The sequence below is a fragment of the Limulus polyphemus genome, unplaced genomic scaffold, assembly GCF_000517525.1.
Source record: "Limulus polyphemus unplaced genomic scaffold, Limulus_polyphemus-2.1.2 Scaffold346, whole genome shotgun sequence".
NCBI lineage: Eukaryota > Metazoa > Arthropoda > Merostomata > Xiphosura > Limulidae > Limulus > Limulus polyphemus.
Window position 1 is genome coordinate 263,504 of NW_013665956.1, and position 27,164 is coordinate 290,667.

The following is a 27,164-nucleotide window of genomic DNA, read 5'->3' on the forward strand; positions in this document are numbered from 1 at the left end:
AAAAAAAAAAAAAAAAAGATTTTTTAATTAAGTATTTTGGCTAAAGATTTGTCTGTGAATTTAGGAAACAAGTCTGACTCAGAATTTGAATAATCTTAGTGCAAGGTAATTTTCATGTTACAAATAAAAATAATTTTGTTAATCTTAAGAGTTTTTATATCTCATTTCATAACCTCTAGAACCTCCTAAATTAATAACAAGAAAGTAATTTTTAACAAAACTGGCTCTTATTTTCTCTACCACAACACAAAATGCAACAAAATCATCTGTGTCAAAAGTTGAAAAGTATGAAATAAAATCAAAAGCATGTTTTTTTATTAGAATGACTGCAAGTTGTAATAGACAGTTACAATTATTGATCCTAAGAGATTTAGGCCTCTAACTTTTTAACAAATGCTTTCACTGAATTTTTATTTTACTGCTCTGTGAACCATAGTTGTGTCTAACTACTACATTAGTTGCAAAGCAAAAATCACCCAGCAAAATTTTATTTAAGTTTTCTTTTCTAACCTACTAAGTTTCTGATTTTTTCATTTTAGTTGTTTTTATAATAATGATTAAAAAATATAAATAAAAAACAAGAAATTTAGTATGTATATATGGGTCTTGTACTTTTCTTGCAGTTAAAGTGTCAATAAACATTTACCTTAGTTTTTGGTAAGGTTGTTCTCACTTTACTGAATTATTTACTTCAAATATTCAATTTAGAACATAAAATAATAACAAATGCACATAAAGAATACAATGTCTTATAACTATTACAATGTAACTGGTATTATAATTCAGCTACAAGTGATTTAAAATAATTAATTTGGCTTACCACAAGTGACTCAGTGATAGCAAAGATTGAAATTGTATACTGAACAATTCAAAACCTGTGGTCTGAACAAGTTACCCTTACAGGAATGTAGTATATCTTATCTGTTATTTTCTCTACCATAATTCTATATGGTCTTGGTCGATTTGAATGACCTTGTAATTATCATAAGAAGTACTAAATAAATCTAAATTACCCTTTTCTTCATCCTAAAATGACTGCGGATGGTAACAGAAAATTACAACTATTTATCCTAAACATCAACTAACTATTGATACTCAGATAATAATTCTACTCAATAACTTGGACAGTAACAGTCACAAATCCCTTTCAGTTGTTGGTTTCTTGACCAAACATTTAACCTAACTTTCATAATCAAGTGGAAATCATACAATGTAGTTCATACACAATGTGCATCACCTGATAGCTAGGAAAGCAAAGAATACCACTTCCTTTCAGTCTGTGATCATGCAGATCAGTGACTGCCCTAATCATCAATGATTAAAAAAAAAGGAGTTGCAAAATGTAATTCACACTTTCCGCCAGACATTACTACCCAATAGCTTGGGAATTATGGGTTGCAAAACCTTTTCAGTCTGTAATCTTTCGACTACCTGAGCAGTATCTATACAATGTAATGCATATATAAAGCCTTCCAATGCTACTTGATGGCTCAAAAAACAAAGGTCACAGCTATCTTTTCACTACCTGTTTTAGCTCATGATGGTCAATTAGTCCCACCTATATCAATTGGGAGGCCAATGTTAGCATCTTGACCATAGATTGTAAGTGGTAATCATTTTAATCTCCAGCAAATCCTCATCTGGTCTGTTATAACCTGTCAAGTAAGTCTTTGCAGCTTCCCCCTCTTCAGATAGATCGTGATGACTCAAGTTGGTTTCCTCATTCTCCTCAGCAGATTCATCAAGCCAGTGCACCAAAAGCTTGTATTTGATAAACCAAAGCAGCTTATCACTTTTGCATGCCTTGTATCCACTGTAACTCACATGTAAGTGTACCAACTTGGAGTATCAAGTACAGACAAATCCAGCTGAATTCAAGTTGCTTTTCTGCTACTGGCATATAATACAACCACTCCTTATCACCACACTGAAACATCCATTCTTTCACCATCTGATCATAACACGTCTTTTATTAATGTACTGCCTTCCAGTGTTGTTTTCAGGTGAATTCATGTATCAATCAATACTGATCTCAACTACTCTAAATACTCTTGGAAACTTTTCATGGAGGAGGACCATACATTATGCTACAGGGAGTAGCACTTCTTATCCAAACAGCCTGTAGATCCCTGTTCTCTTGCTCTATATGCTGTTATCACATAAAGAAAGTGTTTGTCCCAGTCTGCATTAAGTTCATAATTATCTGCTTTGTAGTCTGTATTATCCATTCTGCCAAACTATCAGACTAAGGTGGTAAGGTGATGTACGAGTTTTCATCACATCTAACCCTTTAAACAACTCAGCAAACATTTGGCTGTTGAAGTTAGCTCCCTGGTATGTGTGGGTTTCTTCTGGTGCTCTGAATCATGCTATTCAGATCTCAATTAATACATTATCTTCTGTCTGTGATAGCATATCAACTAATTGATAAGATTGGGCCACCAGCAACGAGTATGTACTGGTGACCTTTTGCAGTCAGTAGAAGTGGAACAGCAATATCAAAGACTATCCTTTGCAAAAGAGATCCAACAATTCTCTGTTGGAATTTACTCTGTCTCAGCCAATTCTTTCTCTGGGTGGTATACATCATAGAAAGTTACATCATAACTAAACATCTCAACTCATTTAAGACCAAAAGAACTAGTGACAGATGTTAGCACACGTGCATGCTACATCTTGGTTCCCTCTAGTCTTTGTGTTGTGCAAAGTCCAGAAAATGTCTTGCTGCACAACTCTAGGGACCACTAGCTGCAATAATGTTGGAGAACCACGTCTTTGTGGGTTAGTAGCAGTGGTACAGTGCACGTTTTTGCATTTTGAACTGCTTGTACAGGTGCCACAGGTTATACACATGCATAATATGCTTCTCAACCAGTGCTGGGTGGGATTGGCCTTGCTACCCACACTAGGTCAGAGTCTTTCATTTCATTTCAGAGTTCCTGGAAAATTAACTCTGGGATCCATCCACTAGTGGAGTCTTTTGCTACATTGTTTACATTCACTATGGGTACAAATAGCCATATATTTAACTCCTAGGTGATGTCAGGGTCATAACATTTCACTAATGGACAAGTTCTCACCATGTTGTGGGCTCTGGTGATGAACTATGAGAAAGTAATATTTTTTTCAATGTTATTATCCAATGTGCTGTCATCCTCTCCCAGTTTTTAAAGTTTACTAACAACCTCAGTAAAGCAGAGTACAACCAAATGGTGAACATTCTATCATACAAGTAATTGTGAGTGTTTTATGAATAATACCATTGTAAGCAGGTTTTTTTCACCATACAATATCTGCATTCAGGAGCCATAAGTGTATGACTAGCATACACAATTACATGTTCTATTCCATCCTGCAACTGTGATAAAACTGCTACAACTCCACTGTCACTGGCATCAATGTCCAATAGAAACTCGCGGTTTTGACAGGGATAGGCCAAACTGGAGCATTCACTAAAGCAAGTTTCAGAGATTGGAATGGATAATCACATTCCTCGCTTCATCCAAATTGTGCTTCCACATTCATGAGAGCCAACAATGGTGCTCCTATCTTTAAGAAATTAGCCTCAAATCACTGATAAACTGATGTGAAACCAAAGAAACTGTGAGCTTCTTGCTTCATTACAGGTTAATGCAAATTTCTCACTGCAGTTATATATTAGCTGGGTCCATTAAAATTCCATCTCTCCCCACAATGCGATCCAGAAACTCCAGCTATTTTTGCATGAGCAAAAAATTTCTGGTTTCAGTTTCAAGCCTGCCTTGTGTATGCGCTGGAATACCATCTTCAGGTTGATAAATGTGGACTCAAAATTGTGGCTAAACACCAAAATATTGTCAATGTAGGCCAGGCATCTCCTCTGTTGCAGTTCAAATATAAATTCCATCAGCTGTTCAAAAGAGCTGGTACATCAAAGACTAAACAGCATTATGCAGACTTCATACAAGCCATCTCTTGTGCTAAAAATAGTCTTAGACTTGCTTTCATCACCTAACTTGACTTGCCACTATCTAGATGCCAGATCCAGGAAGTTGAAACAATGAAAACCTTCCAACATGTTAAATACAAGTTTCCATGTTCACCCTTCTAAAATCAACCAAAACTTTGGAATACCTTCCTTCTCCTTGACAATCATTAACCAAACTCTCTCTGAAGGTTGTATGATCCTATCCTGCAGCATTCATTGTATTTCAGTGCTTGTGACCTGCCTAGTACTCAAAGGAAGCTTGCACAGCAGTTGTCTTACTGGATGTGCATCACCTGTGTCTATGCTGAGTAACTGCTGTTCAACCCAGTAATCTGCCACCTGGTTCCACAAATGGACTGGAATATTCACCCAAAAAGTCATTGAGTTTATTTTGGTCCATTAGGTCTAGAGTGTCAGCATACTCCTCAACTAACGACCGTAGGTGTGTATGCAGCTGCATACTTGCTTTAAGCCGAGGTGTGATAGACATAACCCTAATTTTACAGTTATTATCAGTTACTGCCAGTTCATTCATCATGAATACAGTTCTAGCATCCAACTACATAGCTAAATGCCTATAGTTATAAACACAATACCAGGACTTTATCTCTTATTAAACAGGTGATTGTTTGAGCCAATGCGGCCAGCTTTCTGTACACAAAAAAAGTTTAATTCATGCATGACTTCTATAATGTCATTACTAGACACCAATGCATTATACTTCATCCAGATTAAATCATGGAACACCACTTATATACATTAAGATATTGTTATTCTCTCTATTGCATACATTTGTGCTGTCCACTGTTAATAGAGATAATTTCTACAGCAATAAATGACTCACCTGTTTTATAAACAAGCTCTGTGGTATATCCATATCAAGGATGCTGAATCCAGATACAAGATCAAGAATGATTCATTCTGTAAATGACATCTCGTAGACTGGGCCAGGGATTCATGTCTATCACAGATATGCCAATTGCAGATCTGAGATTGGGAATAATCCATTCTTTGAGCAACACCTTTAAGACTGAATTAGAGATCCATCTCTCCTCTAACATCTAGCCTATTGTAATTTGCCAGAACAAAGTCAGTTTCACTGGCCATAGCTGGGATCTCACTTGGAAGGCTTGAAAAATTGCAAAGTCCACTAGGCTTTTTGCCACTTCTGTGACTACTAGAAACTCAATTTTATACCCTCATTGGCACATAACAAGCTTTATCTAGCCCTTACAGAACTATGATGACCACTAATCTCTTTGCAGTTTGCTGTTCTCTCCCCAGGCTGGTGGCCAAGCCTGATTTGTGTTCCTTTACTTTTTCAGAGCATTTTTTACAGCATTCACCACTTGTTGCTGGTCATTTCAGACCTGATTATTCAACAGCTGGTACTAATATCCTTGCCTACTTAGCTGCTTGGCAAAGTGCTGATGTTGTGGGTTGACTGGAATCTTCTGAGCTGTTGGCTGAAACTAATAGCTCTGTATTCTTTGCTGCTCAGCTTGAAAATTCAGGAAATTGTAGATGGAACCACAACAATATATAACTATGGCATTCTCAGGAAAATTTATTTCCTAAGAAGTATATCATAAGACATTAACAGCAGGAACAGGTAGGAAATTTGTAAAGTATCCGCAATTGACAACTAAATTGAGTTATTTAGGGTACTGAATAAAGAGACTAGACAAGTTTTCAAGAAAAAATCTTTATTACACCTAAAACAGAAGAAAAAGTAGTGTGCATACTTATGCAGACAAGATCATAGTCGAAAATCTAAAAGATGATGTTTAGTCTTTTGCACTCACAGTAGTAATCCTCAATCTAAAGAGCAATAAACCATAATGAGAGCCATTAGCTTTTTTGGTAGCTGTAACACAAACAGAACATGAAGGTGTGTGTGTGTGTGTGTTGCTTGTAAATTTTATGTTTTATTCTACTAGAGCTTTGTTAGATTTAAATTCAGAAGTTTATAATTTCTACAGTTTATTTACTCATTTGTTTATAGACACTTGAAGTACTGGTACTGTCATCCTGTTGAGTTTTAATACTTGCCTCTAGTATCCAGGTTTTGAAAGCGTTACAAGATCTGGTGTGTCTTACTAAATAAGTCAATAGATTTGTCATTTTTTATCAGAACCATTCAGTTCAGATTGTCTTTTGTACTAGATGTGTTTGATGGGGTATTACATGCTATGAAACAGGTTTAACTTCAGTCATTGAGATGCCCTTCACAGCCATCAAATTTGTTTAAGAGCTCTACATAACTAACCTCATATCAGAGTACTCTAGGCAGGCAGATCTCTTAATTGTTTAAATTATTTTCAATAAACAGAACTGCCTTCACCTTTTATAAACTTTTCCCATTCAAATACAAAATACCACAACCAAAATAATTTTTTTGTACAAAAAGCATAATTATTTCTCCTAGTTATTATTAATGTTATTGTAATGTAATAATATGGCGACATTTGTATTTCACAGCTATAAGGGTTTCTAAGAATACTTATTCATAAATATTTCATTTTTTCTTAACCCTATGTGTATTGCTGGAGGTTAAAGTGGGCATGTCATGACATTTTACAGAATTACATTCAAAACTTAAAAGCTGTATTATTAATTTATGTCAATGAATTTGGTATAAACACATAGTTAATAAATCTAATTTTAATACAAGTTTTACTTTTTTAACTTCAAGAAAAATATTTAAATATATCCTCAGTCTTCACTTCTATGTACCATATGGCACTTTTGCATGGAATTGCCCACTTAAACATTCTTTCTACCCATATGTCAGCTTTTGAGTTTTAATATAAATTACAAACTTAAAGTACAGATATTGCTGAGTTACTAATCCAATTTTATAGCCTCTAATCATCTTTATTTAGAGAAATAAAAACCATAAAAAATAAAATCATATGCAATGCTCATGTATTACATACTGTCTTCTAAAAATTGTCAGTAATTCTCTCTCACGTTTGCTATTATACTACTTACAACCAATAGAAAGAGAAACTTCAACTTATTGTATTATATATAATGCTAGACCATTCAGTTCACAGCTTTTGAATTATTCGGTCTACAAATTAAAAGTTATCATTACCAAGTTCACCTCGAGCATGGTAAGGGAATTATTTTAATGTACTTATAGATTAGTTAGAAAGCCAGATTAATAATAATTTATAAGACATTGTATTCTTTGTGCATGTTATTATTTTGTTTTTAAACTGAATATCTGAAGTAAATAAAAATTCAGTAAAACACAAACAACAACTATATCAAAAATTGTTTAACTTTTATCAATATTTTCAGTGCTAAAATGTACAAGACAATTCATAAGTACTAAATTTCTTTTTTTATCTGTTGTTATAAAGGTAACTAAAACATAAAAATTAGAAACTTAAGTTAGTGAAAAAAAAAATTAAAAAAGAAAATTAAATACATTTCTCAGTGAATCACACACTTGCACATGCATTATGTAATTCAATATTTTGTTTACCATAACCTGAGCATATTGTCTGGTGGATGATTTTTTTTGTTATACAAGTTTAGCAGTTAGACACAATTCAAAAACTATAAAAAAATATAAATTAAATTAAAACAGATGTCAACTGTTATAAGCCTGAGGCTGTTCTGGATAAATAATTGTAATTTTCTGTTACAATCTGCGGTCATCCTACAAAAAAATGTAACTGATTTTTTTGTGATGGTAACAAAGTCAGTCAAATTAAATAAAATCATATAGTGTTATGGTAGATAAAATAATAGATAGAATATAAAGATGAAAACTGACTTGTACTCAGTTTAGTCAGAGTCTGAGTCAGATTGACTAAAGTAAATTTGAAGAAATCTGTTTAGTAGAAATTCTTTAAAAGTTTTTTTGTACAACCTACTTGTTATATTTACTAAAAGCTTACCAAATTTCACAAAATTTACATTGAGAAAATTTGGATATTTAGAATTTATAGTATACATTAATTCTCCAAAATAGACGTGGTCCAATTGAGCAACTCTATGCATGTAGAGTTAATGGATAAATTGAAATTACAAGGCAATGTGGTATTATCAGGTGAACTGATTTCTTTGCAAATGTTAGCTTGGTGTGCTTAATAACGAGAAAATCAAATAAGAAACTAATGACATAATCTGAAATTGAAAACTGGCTGTGTGACAAATAAGAATATTGGATATGTGAGAAGGAAAGTGAAAACAATCTTTATTCATGACACAACAAAAAACAGTGTGTGTATCTGCATGAACACTGGCAATTTCCTCTACAGGATCAGTGAATAGATTGTCAGTTCTTTCCTGTGAGACAAATATCTGGAGAACTATCCATGATGAAACTAAGCAGAACTCTAAAAAGTATCAAGGCTCTGTACTGATACAGAAAACCTTGGTTTTTTTTCTTTGCATAACATCACCTGTGACTAGGTCATTCTTTCACAGCATTTGTTGGCTAGAAATAGACATCATCCATTTGTTCAGTGATGGACTTTGCAGATGTTGACCCTTTCCTAAACTTATTTGGGAAGTTGCTACAAAACCCCTGTGGGCAAAGTAGATACTATCTGCTATTAAGAATAACAGTCACAATGACAACAGGAGCAACCAGAGAGATTGCATACCCATGCCCTGCTGCTCCTTTTCGAGATTGGATAACATAAAATTTCACCTTTGAAAACTCAGAAAATCCTTCTCAGATCCAGAATGATCAACAATCCGGATCATTTTTTGTAGTGTGATGAGGAGTATCAATGTTAATGTGCCCACAAAATTTGGTACAAATCCAATCACATCAAATCAAGTGAAAACTATGAAAATGTCCTATCTCCCCATTATAAAAAATGCTTCAAAGTGATCCAGAATCCACATCCGAATTTAGATCAGGACCAAATTTGGGGAGGGCTGTCCCATACTGACTTCTCATCTTGGGTAAAATATTTGTTTACATTGGTGTATTAGTTTTCTAAATACGGAAACACATAGACCTGATTGCAATATACTCGTAGGGCGAGAGTAACTAGACTGAAACAATTTTAGCAGTTTTATGGACTACATGTTTAAGCCAAAACTACATAGAAACAGAATAAGCAAAAAATTTTGAACACTTCTAAAATTAATAAAGATGATGGAAACACACAATATGCTTGCATATCAAAACAATACTGAATTAAGACTTAACCTTCATATGATATAATTTGCTGTGATGTTTTACAATTTACTAAAATAATATTAAAAATATTAAAGTAACAAATTTTATATAAACATATAAAAACAATATTATAAACAACCTGTAGCAGTAGCTACACAGCTTGAAAAAAATTGTAATTCCTGAGAACATCTAGTAAAAATAAAAAAATTACTTACAAACAAAAAAAAAGCTTTCAAAATGTAGTATTACTTTTACAGTTATTTTGTCACATTAGGTACTTGCATTTGTGAAATAGAATTTCTGTCAAAAAATGGAGAAGTAGCAAAGCTAGATTAACATATGGGGCTTGGGCTCCCAACCACATTATGAGTTTCAGAGATAAAAATGAGTTACAGAATTCTTATTATTTAATTATTTAGCATTACTAATGAGTTTTAGTTTTACAACATGAAAGTTTCATGTCATGGGTGCTTAATTGTCCCCTTTTGATCAAAAGTACTAAATAAATTTAAAGAAGAGTCGAACCTTCACAAAACTTGAACAGTTCTAATATTTAGGTATTATGGCTTGTTTACTGCTATGTAGGAAATACCTCTGTAGACATACAGATATATAGAAAATGAGAAAAAGATAAGAGAAATATCATAGCTTCTTTGAAGTCAAATATTTTTTCTCCAGTCTTAATATTTATAATCAAAGAATTCTTACTCAAGTCCTAGATTTTTATTAACACAATAAATGATAAAAATATACCACATAGTGTGTTTTTATATGTGGAATGCCCAGAGTGACAAAATTTCTTAGTTAGGCCCTGGTTTGTAGGAAGATTTAAAAAAAATTAACATACTCACTTAACTTTTTTTGGGGGTATTTCATTGTATTTTTGTTAACAGTGCTTCAACTATTTAATATATGCAAACCTAGCTACAGAAACGTTTGCACACTTTCTTTGACAACTTTCTCTTCAAGGTTGTTCTTTGATTGAACATTAATAACCATTAGACTGAAACATTTTTTTAGTATCACTTAGTAAAGGTTTATCAGATTCAGTAGAACTAAACTGGAAAAATCTGACACCATACATACAGTGTCCTAACCAAATCCTGAGTGGTATTAAACACTTCTCTAAACTGTAATATCTGTTTTGAAATTATTTTGTTTTTTTTATATTCAGCAGCAGAGGTTAATCAAAATGAAGTTAACTGTTCATTGCAATGTTTTAATAGATAAGGTAATATATTCTCTACTTAATGAAATAGAAACTCACCCAATCCAAATATTTCCAGGAATTCTCTTTACAAAGTGAAAACGTCCTCTTGTGAACAGAAGAGTGGTCAGGTGCATATTGTTCTATCTACAAGAAGACAAAATTTAACATTTTCTTCACCTGAGAAAGTATTTACAAAAGATAATTTCGCATACAGATCGGTTTTATCTATTGAACATCTGCCTATAAGACTTGCATGCCACTAGCCTTGAGCTAACTCTCACCAAAAAAGCAAATGTTTAACATGAACTGTGCTAGCGCATGATAACATTATGCAACAATAGCCCTCCACCAATATTAGTGCAACACAAACTTCTTGCACGGAAGCTCCACTAAGCACTTGCATTCGAATTAACTTTATTCTTAGATGAGACAAGAAGAAAGTGCACCAGAGTGGGAAGGACAGGTTGGAAACTGTGCTGAGGTATCAATTGGAAATATATTTTCTGGTAAGGAAAACATTAAAATTCAAGATGAAACTCACCTCTTTACTGAAATGGTGGAGGGCCTGGTGCAAATATTAAAGCTAGATAAACTCACTTCAGAAAAAGTGAGAATAAAAGGCCCATGGAATGTGACACCTGATGACAGGGCTCCATAGGTGCACAACTGTGCGATACTGCTTTTCATCTTGATCATGGTATACTCTTCACCTGGAATAAAATCAGAGGAAAATGCAAAAGATCTCCAAGTTTTGCAGGGATGGGCAGAATTTTTACATGACTAACCAAGCACCTGCACACAAGTGGTCAGCAAGCCAAGAAGTGTAGTGTGGTTAGAGCGCAATCAGAATGTATGGTATCTGACTCATCTGGACAGACAGAGACAGGAGAGACAAACCCTTCCTGCAGTAGAAGAAGGGCATACTAGCTATTTCAGAAGTGACTGCATTACACAGACAGTGCCACCACTGCCTTACTTTCCACTGTATTATGCTGTACACAGTCAGTAAGGAACTCTCCAAAGTCCATAACTCCAGCAGTAAGAAAATGGTAAGCGGCAAGAGTCTCCCATGCTCCACATGAAGAAGGGAATATATTTCCATTGGGGAGATCTGGAGAAGTGCCCAGATCCCCATCGGGCACTACTGGAAAGTTCTTTTACTAGAGACAGTTTAATGGGTGAGCTTGAAACCCTATACTTAAAAGTATGCAAGTGTGAGCCAAAGAAGTAGGCAGATACTTTTCTGGTACCAGCTTTTTCCATGAATGTCCATGGATGATACGGTCTGGCTTGGGCAACCAAGCAATTTTAATACCAAGAGGATACCTTTAATGGTCTTATGGAACACCCTATCTCAAAATTGGGCATTGGTAGAGCCAGGGAGGATTGGTTAAGTGCTTTCAGTTATTTCACCTGATGCATATTTTGAGAAATAAGCATATCCTGGAAGGCAACATCTGGCAGGATCCTATATGAGGGAAGAGGGTGAGACAAGTGTAATGTAAAAGAAAATGAACTTCACTTTCTCAAAGATGGTTTGTAGTTTTATTGAAGAACACTGACTGGATGGAGTCAAAATCCTATAGAAGCCAAATCAATAAGATTATGAAGATAATAGGAGCCAAATGTTCACATGTCAGCTTGAAAGATCTCTTTAAGGATTGGTGAAAGAATGATCACTTGAGAAATATGTTCAGTCAGCATTGATGGAATATATGTCCAAACAAGAATAACCACAAGGGAAAAGAAGGAAATATGTCTTCAGAGAAAGATAGTGAGGTGGAACATAAAGCCAATGGCTTGAACAGAGTGCACGTACACCTAATCAAGATTCCAATCAGGCATGGGAGTAAGACAAGGGAGTTGATGAAGAAGGAAGGATTGGAACAAAGTGGAGAGGACAGGAAAAAAAAAAGAACCTGAGGGGAATTGGAAAGGCAAAATATTGTTGATAAAGCCATCTGATAACCAGCAATAGTGGAAACTAAGAATCCATGGTCAAACAACCATGTGAAAAAAGCCAGAATATGGACTACAGTAGTATGGCCTGGAGGAAGGAAGTGGCAGATGGATCAATGTCAAAAAATTCACCAATTCTATTGATAGACAGACAGAGTGGAAGGGCAACAGGAATGGGATAAGAAAAAGGCTAGACAACTGCAGACTCCAGTACTGCAGGCAAGGGACTGGATAAATCAAATACTTGAAGAGAAAGGAATGACACCCCTATGTGAAAGAAAATGTGTGTGTGGTTGGGGTAAGAAAGAGAGGAAATTGGGCAGAAGTGGCCTGACATTAACTTACAAAGCAGAGGAAATCAGGATTGTGCTAGCCAAAGAGGCACCATCAACAGGACCTGACAACAAGTGTCACACATTAAAGCAAAGGCACAAGGACGAAGGTTAAGAGTACGATAGGCATACAGAAAAAGTTAAACTATTCCTGGCTAACGGCATTGACTCATAGGTCTGGAGGATGAAAAATTGGGGACCAGAAGAGGGTAAAAGTTTGGTGTTGAGAGGAATGGCAAAGACATTGATGAAAAACCTGAGTGTGGTAGACCCCTATATGGTCAGAAGAAGCAAGACAAAATCCAATGGGAATGAGTCCAAAATAGCAGGTCCACTGCTGCAAATAAAGTATCTTGGAATTGATACCCCCATGACAAGTGATATAAAAAACGACTGTGGGATCATGACCAACTGATCCAAAAGAGTAGGGAGGAAATTTAAAGATTCCTCGTGAGCATTTAGAAGTTCAAAGATGGTGAGAAAAAGTGAACATTTCCTCCAGAGCTCACATGGCTAAATTCATGTAGCTGTTCAAACATGCCCCAGCCTGACAGAGAAGCATCTGTGAAGAGATGGAGGTATAATAGGGTAGGGGAGGAATGACAAGAGGATGCCCATAGTGGTGTTGGCATGGTTGAACCACCAATACAAATCCCTAAGAAGGGGAAATGAGTGGCACACAATCCAGGACAATGGATCCCGAGGAAGATTCTACTGGTTCCACAATTTCCACTGGAGGAGATGCATGTGTGTGTGACCTAAAGGAATGAGTAATATGAGGGAAGCCAGAGTTCCCCAAAACAAAAGAACCTTGTGCACAGGTTGTAAAAAGAGAAGCACAAATCTGAATGACAAGACATTCTATTGTTTGTAATCAAAGTGGTGAGGCCTGAGCCCAACTGAGATGGGAGTTAAGGAACATGCTCAGATGTACCAAATATGGGGTAGATGTGAGATAAGACTTGGAAGTCTGGACAAGCCCACTTACCTGAGCAGCCTCCCATGTAAGAATGGAGGTCTGATAGGAGTTATCTTGAAAAGGGGTGAAGAGAAGCCAATTATCCATGTAATAATGGAACCTCAGCCCAAATCAGTGAACAAGGCAAGCAAATACTCCCATGGATCAATTAAAGACATAAAGAGCAAATGCAATGCCAATAGGAAAAGTATAGGACTGGAAGACCCAATCTCAATGGACAAAGCAAAGAAAACATTTGGAGGACAGGGCAATCAAAATGTGTAAAAAGATGTTCAAAACATCAAGCTTGGTCGTTCACAGTCTGGGTGAAAAGAACCACTGCAGAGAAAAGAAACTCAATATGCAACAAGGGGATGATAAGAAACCAGATGAGAGTTAACCCGTTGACAATCTGACACCAGTCCCCAAAAAACCTCTTTGGAACATGATGAAGTGCCTCAGACACAAGGTGGAGTGATGAGGGATGAAGCAGGAGGGTGGTAATAAGGAGATGAAGGCACAAAAACTTGGTGCTGGAAAGGGATATAGAAGTTAAGGGGACTGCCTCGCAATCACGTAAAAAAGATTCCAAAGACTGGTAATCAAGGAATGGAAATTAAAAATGGCTGTAAGCAGGACAAAATGATAAGTAGATGAGGAGGATGAGGCATGTTAGTACTGGTGTGCAGTTGTTCAAGAAATTAACTTGCATAGACCCTAATGTTAGGTGAATGCAGGAAGACAAAATAGTCTTGAGTTATGGGTTTCATGTAGTAAAACATGGGAGGAATCAAAAGACAAAGGGGGGGAGAAAGAAAAGAACCTACTTGTGAAATCATGTCAAAGAAGAGGCTAGAAAGGTGAGGATTTTCCTCTATAGATAAAGCTGTGCCTAAAACAAACCCTGGTGAGGGAAATAGCTGGTCAAATTATCATCATCCTGATCATGTTTAAATTAGGAAGAAAGAATGTTGGTCAAATGGACAGAAGGAGGAGGCCCAGTATAGATGAAGGAACCAACGACACATTGAACAATGGCTGTCATGACTCCACAGATAATAAGCCACCAGTAGCCACAATAAACACAGGTCTCATGTTATGGGCATTGTCACTATCATGGGACAAAGCAGAAGTTATTGTCATATGAGGATGAACCCTAACAATTTTTTTTTTTCTAATTGACCCATTGACTGCTGATTCACTGTATAGGGTATGGTCTGCCTCCAAGCATGTTATATACGGTGTATGGCATTCAATGGATTAAAAGTAAAAAAAGAAACATGGTTATGTGAAGTATGAACACTAATGAAATTTAAATCAGTAGCAAACCATTACAAATCTCAAGTAACTGATATCAATTTTGAGACATATTCTACACAATGCCAAGGAAAAGAGTATAGTTATTTCAAGTGCAAGTGCTTTGGGGAAGCTACTGCACAAAGAGATTGTGTCACCCTCCCATTGCTGGGAGGTTGTTGTTGCATGATGTCATTATGCACTAGCCCAGTTCACATGCTTTTTAGATGGAAGTTAGCTCTACTCTAGTAAGATTCAAATCTCATAGGCAGATTCATGAGGGATCAAGCTATTCTGTGTGAGAGGTGAGGTATCATGTCAGATTTTTAATTATTTGTCAATCTTATCAATACCTTAAAGGAATAGCATATTTCTTGTAAAACTGTCATTGGAAAACTCAAATTATAGACTGCTTTCTATACAGTAAAACATAACCTAACTTTGGTTGAAAGAACATCACACTTATAGGTTAATAATCAGGATTCATACACCTTTGAAGGACTTTGGTGAGGACTCCCATACTCCACTAGAAGAAAAGAAAACACGTTGGAAAGTTCGAAGGACCACCTGACCATAGATAGTGCAATGGTTGACCGCGATACCCTATATTGAAAAGCAGAACTACCACGTCAACAAAGTTGATTAACCAACACCTGGCAGCATCTGGAAATGTATGTCAGGTCCGTGGTATGAAGAGTCTCAATGGCACTGAGCACCAAAGATGGGCAGCAATCCCTGTCTGCTTTACTCATGTATGTCCATAAATGTACGGTTTGGGACAAACATATTTATGAAGCAAAAGAACACTAGAGAGAAATACTAGTGGTTCTATGGAACACCCCATCTCTACAGTGTGTGTAACCTAATACTGCAACATATTTGTTTCGGTATAGATGAAAATTGAATAACCAACATCTGGCGGCATCTGGAATTGTACATCAGGTCCATGGTAGGAAAAGCTACAATGTAATTGACATTGAGCATGGTCACAGGATGGACAGTGTGAATTTTCAAAAAAAACGTATGCCTGGTTAGGCACCACTCACCACAGAGTGGGATCCACAATACACTAGCAAAATGTCCCCTATAAATAAAGAAATAACAAAAACATAGTAAAAAAACTAAGTCTGTAGTATAAAGGAAAACGCTGACAAACTTGCAAGCAAAAACAAGCACGTTTGTACAGTACTACTGACAACTGAGAAGTGATTAAGGAGTGGAAATGGCACTGGTTACAATAGGGGCTGTGTTGCACTGCTGTTTGTGGAGAGCTGCTGCATAACCATTTACATATGGATATGCAGGAGGTGGAAGGCTAGTGGCGAGCTTTGAAAGTTTGCACCAATAGAGGGCAGTACTAATCAAGAAAAGCTATTTTGTGATCATATCAGAAGAATGTGCTTTTAATCATTAATACATTTTGTGTGGAAGAAAGTCTAAATCAGGGATTCCCAACCAGAGGTGGTGGCACTCTCCTAGAGGTGCAAAATGAGGGTCCATGGGGTGCACAGAAGAGGCCTATACAAGGTCCATTTCTCCCAAATGTCACCTAGAGGAAATGTGTAATGCACATTTTTTTAGGGTGTGAGGGTGTGTTAATAACACTAAACAACTGAAGTCAACAATCAAACAAGTATCATCTTCTCTGCTTAACACAAAATGATAATCACTACTGGAACGTGCCATGGACAGGACTTCCCCTGGAGGAATATTAATTCCAAAGCAATCAAAATGAAAGCAATTCAGCCTATTTATGTCATCCTTCCAGCCAATAAACAAACAAATTCATCAGAAATTACACAAAAATAAGAAAGGAGAAGGTAAAAAAAGTTCCTTACGCACATCAAACTAAACCCACAAAAATATTTTATGTTGCCCTTTAAACTTGTATAGCTACCCAACAAAAGTAAGCTTAATACTATCCACATGATTGGACCAAATTATTCTGCAAGTTCCTAATTTTCTACCCTTGATAATGTGACTGAAGAATAATTCTGCACTTGGACTTTCAAACCTTAAAACTATTGCCCCTAAAATTCAATTTCTCATTTGCATAAGAAACATAAAAACAAGAGAATGCTATTTAGCCCATAGAGATTACTCAACAAAGAAACCAATTTAACTTGAATAGAATGTTTCACTTCCATAAAGTAATACAACAAATCTTAATTCATTTTCAAGGGATAAAAACAAGACTTTTGATTTATCTATCTAGCCTGCCCTATTTTCTATTTGACAACCTACAACAAACTACATGCACATAAGAAACCCCTTCTATATCCAACCCTGATCTCCATACACTTGGAGGCCAACTATCCTATTAGAGTAGTAATACTGTCCTAAATGAAGCTGTATCCAAGTTTTTAATACCTTAAACTTGTGTCCATAATGTTATAGCTTGCAGAATAATTATAAAAATGTCATCTGCATTTTTGGATTCCAAACCTCTGCAATCTCAAAAACACCAATGAGCCTTTCTCTAAAGTAAAATCATGTCAAAAGATTTCAATTTATACCCATATGATAGTCCCTTTGAACTCAAAATCATCCTGGTAGATTTTCTCTGGACCTTCTCCAACAACACATTTAAAAAAAAATCTCTCATATTTTCAAACTCTCAAGTTTTCCTATAACAAGCTCCATATTGTACCCTTCTAAAGCATCTCCTCCAAATCAATTCAAGGGTCAGGAATCCAGTTAACATCTTTCCTAGTGAAAACTAAGGAAATAACATCATTTAAAAGCTCAGCAGCCAAGCCTGTATCCCCTCCCCATCCTTCAAAGCTGCAATTCCAGTTTTTATGTTCTGCTTATCTCTAATACCTCTGAAAGAACTCTTATCTGCTAATCTATCATTATATGCTTACTGTTCTTCATAAGTCCTTTTAGATATCCTAATTTAATATTTTAGCTAATTCTCTAAGTTCTGTAACTCCCTAAATCTTACAATTTGCACAAATTTGTAGTATGCAGCCACATCACATTTTATACCCTCTTATTTAACATAAATTTTTTGTACAAATTTTCATACACATAAGTTGTGTAGTTTTAACAATGAACGTTGGTCAGAGTAAATAAATTCCTTTCATCCTAATTACCTAAATACTATACTGAGTCATACACCTAAGGTATCATAAGTACTTTCTTGTAGGAAAGATTTCTGTAAATTAGAATATAGTGTGTGAAAGCAGACTGATCTTTTTCACTGGCAGGCAAAGTGATACCTTTAGGTTATAACATGGGTGGCATACATGAACTGAAAAGAATAACATTACTGTTTCATTTTCTTAGTCTGGAACAGTTCTTCATAGACATTTGAAGAGATTTACTTTCTCAGTGAGAGCTCTCAAGCCACCAGTAGAGCCACCATAAACACACTCATTTGGTCTTTTGACTGTGGTTGGAAGCTAAATAAAAATAGTTTTACTTGATTTTCTTTGTTAACAACATAATAATAAGTCAGAGAACTAGATTTGCTGTGTTGAAAATCAGTGCACCTGAGAATAATAAAAGTTTAAATTTCCTAAACCTATAATGATTATATTTTTAATTATATCTTTTATGTTTCTGTTAAGCCATCTGGGTCTATTCCTCATAGTAGTCATGATTTTTTCTTAGCCAGAACATGTCTATCATGAACTAAAAGTAGTTTGTTCTTGTATTGCACTAGCTATGATGTACTCATCATAATGTTGTAGTCCTTCATCAACAGGAGGGTGAGATAACATCCAATTGCAGTAATCTCTGTGAATACTAGTACAGGACTAAAGGCTCATTCTTGACTAGGCAAACAAAATGCACTGGAAGTGAGGAATAGGGGCAGGTGGTGTGTCTTTCATGATACTGTGGGTTGCCTAGTGGAATAGCACCACACTAGGAGTATGCATTCTTCTTAAGCAGGTTTTACAATTATAATATTACTATGATAGTAGAGCAAAGAATAAAGAAACTTTAGTGCTGATGGTTACATGTCACCAAGATTGGCAGAATGTTAGAATATGTAGGTTGGCTAGGGGACTTAGGCCATTCCCTTTTTGGTCAAATACTTATGAGATACATACCATAACAACAAGTGGAAGAAGGAAGAGCCCTCACCTGCATACTGAGGCAAGTTCACAGGCATACCCATTGAAGTTTGGCGGAATACTCGAGCACCGAAATATTGTGGGGAGGACAAGTGGGAAATACCTGTTGGAAATACATTTTCATTTAGGATAAATATAACTACCGATAAGGTACTCTCCCTCCACTCACAAGATTAGCTTGAATCACACCTTGAAATGGAGGAGGGACTGATATGAGAGAAGCACAGATGTATCCCCTAAAAGCATCCGGAGGACACCACTTAAATGAGAGGAACAGATCAGATTATCTGAAGAGGGGTACCGCATCACATCTGAGCCAGATATCTCTTCGCCAGGAACATCGACATGATCAGGACCAGACATGGTGGAACATTAAAGGGAGCACATCCACGTGGGAGAAGATAGTTTAGCAATGTGATCTTAAACAGAAATCAGAGTCACTCAATCCCATGATAGAAAGTGGGCAAGTGAGGATGTAACCCATGGTTTAAAGTAGCTTGGTAAGTTAACTAAATCCGAAACCTCACTCACTGGGTACTGACATCATTGCAAGGGTAAGGTGAGGATCATACCATCTTCACCTCAAGTCCCAGAGTCAAGAGGGAACCTAACATGCAACTCCAAGAAGTTACAGGGTACCCTAATGCTAGGGATCTGGGAATGTATCATCCAGAATCCGAGGAAAGTGCATCACATGCACTCAATCCCCATGACCGTGAAACCAGCCTGAAATGACCCCAGGTCAGTAACAACCTCATCACACAATGAGGGAAAACCCAGGACGGAAGTGGAAACAGGCCACATAGACCTTTTGCAACCCATAACACAGAAGAAAAGTCAAGAGAGAAAGATGGATAACCCGAAACCTGTGTGAGGACTTATGTGATTGGTTCACTCAATCTCCAAAACCTCACTCACTGGGCCCCAACATCCACACACGAGGATAGGAAGAGGCCACCCAATCAGAGGAGTGAACTGCATTCGTGTGTCTCAACTCTGGGAAATAGTTACTCATCCAGAGGATGTTATAACTTCCTCTACACCAGCAAAACACCACCACCCTACACTGAACTGAATGGTTGCCTCCATGGTCAACCATCCCAGCGGCCTGAAACTGGTAAGTGGTAACGACTCCCGTACTCCGCTGGACAAAAGGGGAAAAGTGCAGCGAAGAGTCTGGAGGGACTGCAACACCCAAGACAGTGCAATGGGTAATCATGAAATCTTATTTTGAAAAGCAAACCATATCCAGGAATGGTAGGGATGAACAGCAATCCCCTTCTGCTCTACCCATGCTGTCCACGGCTGGTACAGTCTGGGATGTGATTATCACAAGGAATTTACACAAAAGTGATCTTGTGAAACACTCAATCTCAAGGGTGAGCATACATAGCCAAGGAACATGGCTTACAGCAAGATGTCCATGATTGATTATAGCCATCTAAGTGGTACCCATTCTGAGTACAGACAATACCTGGTGAGGCACCACTCGCCACAAAGCAGGATCCAAAGAGAAGCTGACGCAGGGGCCTATGAAAGAAAATAAACCATTAGTGAGGACTTACCTCATGTCACAGCCTTGCCAAAGTCTGCAGAATAGCCACAGGTGGCAGGTGATACCCAAAAATCAAAAACAGTGATGTGGTATAAGTAGTGGGAGATGAACATGTGCAGAGTCGTCTACATGCCTGATCTTAGAATCTCTACCAATGGCCAACAAGGACAAAAGGCAAGGAAGAAGGTAAGGTGACCGAATTGATGTGAGGAAATTTGAAAGAGATCGTGCTGGGTAGGAGACAAGGAGGAATAGGCCAACTGGATCAAACATCAAACCCAACTGGTCAGTGTAACCAGGGCAAGATCACATGAAGAGGAAGGTTGCCAAGGGATAAAAAAAGTGGGAATGAGGACCCCAGAAGGAAGCTGTATGAGCAATATAACAATGGAGGGCACAGACAGGACAGAAGAGTCTAACTGGATCAGAACGAGGGTAGAGATGAGATATACAGGATAGGCAGATAGGGGAAAAGGAGGACTGACCTACTTGAGCCATAGAGATCTTGGGAAGGATGCACGATCTAGATATAGGATAATTTAGGAGGAGTGGTGCAAGGTCCTGGTAATGTTGAGGGTGAAAATATCTGATCTACAATGCCTGCAGACAGGAGGAGGAGGAAATATGCCTTCAAACAGAGGTGAAACAGGAAACACATAAACAGAGATTCAAAACGGAGGTAAAGTGAGGGCATAAAGGACCACATTAATGTCCCAGTCTGGGATAGATGCATGCCCCAATGGCTTATGGAGCAGGATGGAACAGATCAACATGGAAAGGACAGGGGAAGCAAAGACCCTGCAGAAGCAGGAAAAATGGAAACCCCAAAATCGAGGAGACCAAAGAACCCCTCTCAAAGAGCCACATGAGAAACTCAGAGATACAGCCAACCATTGGGTCAATGCCCAGGAGTGATAAATGCTCTAGAGAAGAAGGGCAAATGAAACAAGCTAAATGTGAAGCTACTCTGCGAGAGAAACTGGAACTCCTCACCAAGGACCTGACAAAAGCCAGGCGTGAAGATGGATGCCATGAGATGGAGTGCTGGTGTCTGAAGTTGACAGAGTAGGTTGGGATGGAAGGGAAGAGAAGGGACCACCTGCAGTTCAAACAACTGAGGAAACCAAGGTTGAGCAGGCCAGTAAGGAGCAATCAGAAGGACCATGCATGGAGTGGCATGGATGAGAGAGACCACCCCATGAAATAAACAGATGGGAGGGTAAACATAGAGGAACAGATGAGACTAATCCTGGCTGCTAGGCTCGAGAATGTGGGACCTGGGATCAAAACCTAGGTAATTTCTGATTGAGGGTAGTGGAAAAGGCATCAATATGGAGTGTGCAGAGATGTAGACAGAGCCACCAAAAATGGTAGGATGCAGGGACCACTCTATGGGATAAATGTGATTCAGTCAGGAAAGATGATCAGCTATGAGATTGAAAGCACCCGGTACATGACATGCCATCAAACAAATGTGATGTGTGGGGGCCCAATGAAGAAGATCCATAGTGCAAAAACATAGGGATCTGGACCTGGTGCTACCTTGGTGATTGATATAAGCCACCATGGAAGAATTGTCAGAATGGATCATAACCAGCCGGTGACAGGCAAGAGCAAGAAAGTGATCCAAGGCCTGATGAACAGCCAAGAGTTCAAGACCATTGATGTGAAGAGAACTCTCCTCCACAGACCGTTGACCCAAAACCTCCTGGTGATCAACCAAGTCATCCCAGCCCTGAAAAAATGCATCCATGAACAAATGTAAATCTGGCCACCAAGGAGGAAGCGGGACCCTACCAATGGGTGGGCCCTGTTCAAATACCCCTAGTGGATGAGGGAAGGGATATAGAAGTATCAAAAGGATTTTTGCAAAGTTTCATTGACAGTGATTGGTTATAGCCATCTAAGTGGTACCCATTCTGAGTACAGACAATACCCAGCCAGGCACCACTCGCCGCAAAGCGGGATCCAAAGAGAAGCTGAAGCAGGGGCCTATGAAAGAAAATAAACCATTAGTCATGGAGAACCACATCCCTGAAATTGATAGAACCTCACGAGATGTGAGTGAGGGAACAGACAGGGCTTTCCAAATGGCTCATTTCATAGAATGGAGCTGGAAAGAAGGTTGGGTCCAACTAAGATGGGTGTTGCAGAAAACCCAAATGGATAAGGTATTGGGTAGAACAAAGGAAAGACTTCTCCAATTTGACCAACTAGCCCACCCTCACAGCTTCGGTCAGGAGCTGACAAGTGTGACAGGCCAATTCCCATTTGCAATGAGCAAGAAGAAGCCAGTCATCCATATAAACATGGAAGTGCAACCCCTTGGCATGAATATGTAGAGCAAAATTAGCAGACCACATGACAAAACAAATTTGGTGCTGAGGCTAAGTCAAAAGGTAAGGCACAAAACTGGTACACAACCCCCTGATGGACAAACCAAAGATATTAATGGGAACACTCTGCCACAGGAATATAAGTGTTGGAAAAGTTCACCTCGGTCATCCAAAGACCTGGAGAAAATGTCCACTAAAGAGAAAGGTGTGTCTCCATGGTAAAGTGAGGAGTGTGAACATACTGAGTGAGATGGAATAAATCAATGACAGGACACCAGTCCCTGGTATTCTTGGGCACCACAAACAGGTGGGAGTAAAACCTCTGTGAACCTGGTGGAGCTGGTTCGATAGCCTGTTGTGCAAAGAAGTCCTGAACCATCTGTGACAGATGCTGGTGTGTTGAGAGATCCCAAGGAGAATGGAAGGGAATGGGAACACTGAATAATGGAGGAAGGGAGCGAAAGGGGATAATGTATCCCTCTGAGAGCACCTTGTAAATACAGACATCAGTGAGAAAATTCAAGAGACCAGCTCCAGTGGGCCCAAACCAACCACATAGTCACTAGTACTGATGTTGGTGGATCATGTGTCATCGAGTAAATCGTAAAACAGTGGCATCACAAGAGGGTGGGAAGGGGAAGGTCATGGGCCAGAAATTGGTGCCATGCTTAATTCCAACTGTGACAAACAAGATACCAAGTTAGTAAGGGCAGAATGTTGATGGTTCAAGGCCACCTGTGACTCCAAAGACTCAGGAACTGAGTCAAACACATGACTCCACAAAAACGGCACCATGCAGAGGTCCCTCAGATAAGGAGCCTGGAGATGGGTCCATGCAAAAACTGCATCACGGCCCAAGAGGTCCCAACAACAAACAAACCACGTTTGAAGCAAAAAAGCCCAGACCAACAGACGAGCCAACATTGAAGTAAGGATTGAGAGTATTTCAGCAGAAAACCCCTCAGGGTTCTTGTGAGGAGCCTCTGATAGAAAGTAAAGTGAAGCAAGTTACCTTAACAGTGTTGTAAGGGTGAGATGAAGGTGGAAAATTGGGCTTGGGTAAGTTGAACAGGGTAATTAGGTTCACCCCCAAACAGCTGTTGAACGAGAAAGGGAAAATCCGCCCAATAATAAGCAAGAGTGGATTGATCCGAAGTCCATGGGAGATGAGGTATACCAACACCCTCCTCCAGTTTAGAGGCAAATCAGTCTGCATGAACCCTAATATTGAGGGGATGGGGAAATACTAAATATGGTTGGGAAGTTGTTTCATGTAAGAGATAAGGTCTAGGGTCAAAGTAGACAAGTTTAAGAGAGAAAACATCACATACCTGAGAGAAAAAGTCTGAAAAGACCGATGATGGACAAGCAGAATCATCATGTACTGAACGGGAAGACGTAGCAAACTCTGGGGTGGGGTGTCAAAAATCGTCTTCAGCCTGGCCGACCCGAAAGGCTGAAGAGGAGGTGGAGCCGAAGTATGCAACAATGGTTGACTCATACTGTTCAATGAGCAAAAATATATCCACCAATGGGTTGCCCGTGGCTAATAATACGGCATCATACATTGGCGAAGTACCTGAAGTGATGACTGTAACTTTGGAATTTATAAGTAGGAAACACGAAGAAGTAATGCTATCTTAAAATATTAACTCAACAACTGTGAAGTATAGTAAATAAAAAAACATAAAAAATGAAAAAAAAACACTTATAACTGAACAGTGTAAAAAAAGAACGTCTAAGCTCGACAACTGCCAAAACGAGAAGTAATGGTTTGGCAGTGGCACGTAGAGGGAGTGACATGCGTCACGTGATAGCAGTGCTGTCCTGTTGGTGGAGTGGTGACACATGATGATTTTGCATGAGAGACATGTTGGAACTTTGGATTCCAACAGTAGGAGGATAAAGGCTTGTGCATGCATTTCTAAAAAAGCTTGCATATAGAGGACAGCACAAAACGAGAAAAGCTAATCTTGTGAGAAGAGGGAGAGTACCTTATTGGAAGCTGACGTTTAGAAAAGAAAGCAGTCAGGAAACAAATCAACTTGTCCTCATCACAGAGTATGTGATGCAGAAAAGTCATGGATGTTCGAATGATTACAATCACAAGCAAGTAGAAGGGAAAGGGTTAAAAAAAAAGGAATAGTGCCTAAAAAGAGCTAATATTTGTGTACAGTGCTCCTCAATAACTAGCAATCATCAGACAGACAGGCCTTTAACAAAAAAAAAACATTAAAAAAAAAAACAGGCAAAGCACAGGTCTCACAAGTGGAAGCCTCCTTGGCAGTTGATATAATAAACAACCTTAGAGATGACCTAACAAATGGGACCAAAGATTTTGGCAATCCCAAAAAAAGTTGCAAACATCTTCAGAATCTTGATAAGCAGAGATCACTCCAATGAAGACCAGGCCCCAGAGAGATTGGAAGTGTTGAGAACTGCTCCTCACAACCAGAATAAAAGCAGTGGTGTAAAGCAGCAAATTGGGTGGAGAGCTTAGGTGAAATGCCTGGATCATGTTGGAGCAATCAAGCCACTACAAGAGACAAATATGAAAGGATAAGTGAAGAGTATAAGGGTAAAAAACGAATCACAGGATATGTGCCATAGCTCTCCCAGAGCCAACTGAAGGAGACGTGTAGAGATAAACCAGAGTCTCCAAAAGCAAAAGAACCCCTTGCACAGAAAGAGAATGAGAATAAAGAAGCTTAGATACCAAGATAACCACGATGTGAAGGTGCAAAGGAGATGATTGAGCTTGCTCAGTATGAGAATCAAAGAAACTCCTAGGAAAAGCAGAGACAGACTTTAACAAAGAACTTGTTCAACTAAATCATCACTGGTGAAGACTATAAATGTTTCCATTTGTAAGGAAAAAGAAGCAGTCACCATAGGTCCCAGAGCCAAAAAACAGCTCCAAATAAGAGTTACCACCAAAAGTCTCCAAGGAATCAGTAACACCTCCAAAGAGAGAGGAGGAAAGGAGATAAATACCTTAAAGAAAAGCATCCAGAATGAAGAGAAACCAGCTCAAAATATAGACAGTGGAGGAAGAAATGGAAGCCAAAGAGGCAAACAAGTAAGAATAGGTGGTTCCAAAAAATTACTAGGGTTACAATGAAGTGTCACAGTGAAAATGTTAAGGGTGGAGGGAGATATTGCAAAGGAGTAAAGATAAGACAAAGACAAGCAGATTACAGAAAAGAAAGAGTCAAATAAGAGGAAAAAGGAGTGTCCCAAGTAGACAGAGGGTACAGAAAAGATTGAGATTCAAGAAATATAGAAGGGTCATAACCTTAAGCCATAGTGAAAGAAGTCACTAAGACAAGGAGGAGATGGAAAATGCTGACAACATGGAAGTAAGACAGAAGGAGGCCCATGAAGTAAACTAACTAGTCATTATGATATACAGGCAAAAGAGATATAAAGTCACATGCCTGAGTTACGAGCATAACAAACAGTGAGGAAAGTACTTATTTTTCATTAGGAAAAGAAGAGCCAGAAGCAAATGTGGGAGGTGGAAAAGCTAACCAAAATTGTTCACAGGTGACACAGGATCCAAAGAAGGCCATGAAACAGAACAGCATGGGATCTGAACTGGAAAAGACGCAGTCAAAAGTGAACCAACCACCTGCTGCATGACATAGTTAGAGAAACATCATCAGTGGATGTCATTTCATGGTTCACTACAGCTGTATACAGTAAAGGTAATTTAATATTTCCATGATATTTACAGTACCTCACGATGGAGTAAAATACAAGACTTATCACATGATAGACCTTTGCTCTACTAAGCATACTAACGGAATAACTACTGAATATCAGCTCTACATACATATAAGGTGTCTCCAGTCACCATTGACTCAGTTGGAGAAAATGCCTAAAGAAGAATGTCTGGGCCTAGGGATGTTTTTTGTGCATTTGTTGTTTGATGCAACACAAAGATGAAATGTAATGGCTAGAGAAAATGAAGTAGCAACCACATGGATGGAACAAAGGTAATGTAGCACTTAAGGCTAATGATGTAGAGAAAGATGGATCTGAGGAGCTTATTGATAAGTATAAAACACTGATAAGGGTATTTAAGAAATGGGGTCATAGCTTGATTTTGTCAGGGATATTGCCAAGAACAAATTGTGTGGATGAGATACTAAGTATGTCACTAGGATTGAATGCCAGGCTTAGATCAATATAATGTAGGGATGAGCAAATAGGCTGGTTGGATTTGTGGGATAATTTTAATGGGAAAGTTAATATTTTTGGAATGGATGGCTTACACTTAAACAAGTCAAGGGTTAGCATATTATTAACTCA

General features: G+C 38.1%; 1 protein-coding gene across 3 annotated transcripts in view; it reads right to left on the bottom strand.

Annotated features, from left to right (window-relative positions):
• The window catches only part of LOC106457569 (ribosomal protein 63, mitochondrial-like), an 86,908-nt gene that overhangs the window by 27,162 nt on the left and 32,582 nt on the right, over positions 1-27,164 (bottom strand). For all 3 annotated transcript variants that reach the window (XM_022383561.1, XM_013917001.2, XM_013917000.2), the window contains exon 2: positions 10,387-10,473. In XM_022383561.1, coding sequence (XP_022239269.1) covers positions 10,387-10,463 — 77 coding nt within the window. In that variant the 5' untranslated portion in view covers positions 10,464-10,473. The remainder of the gene's footprint in view (positions 1-10,386; positions 10,474-27,164) is intronic.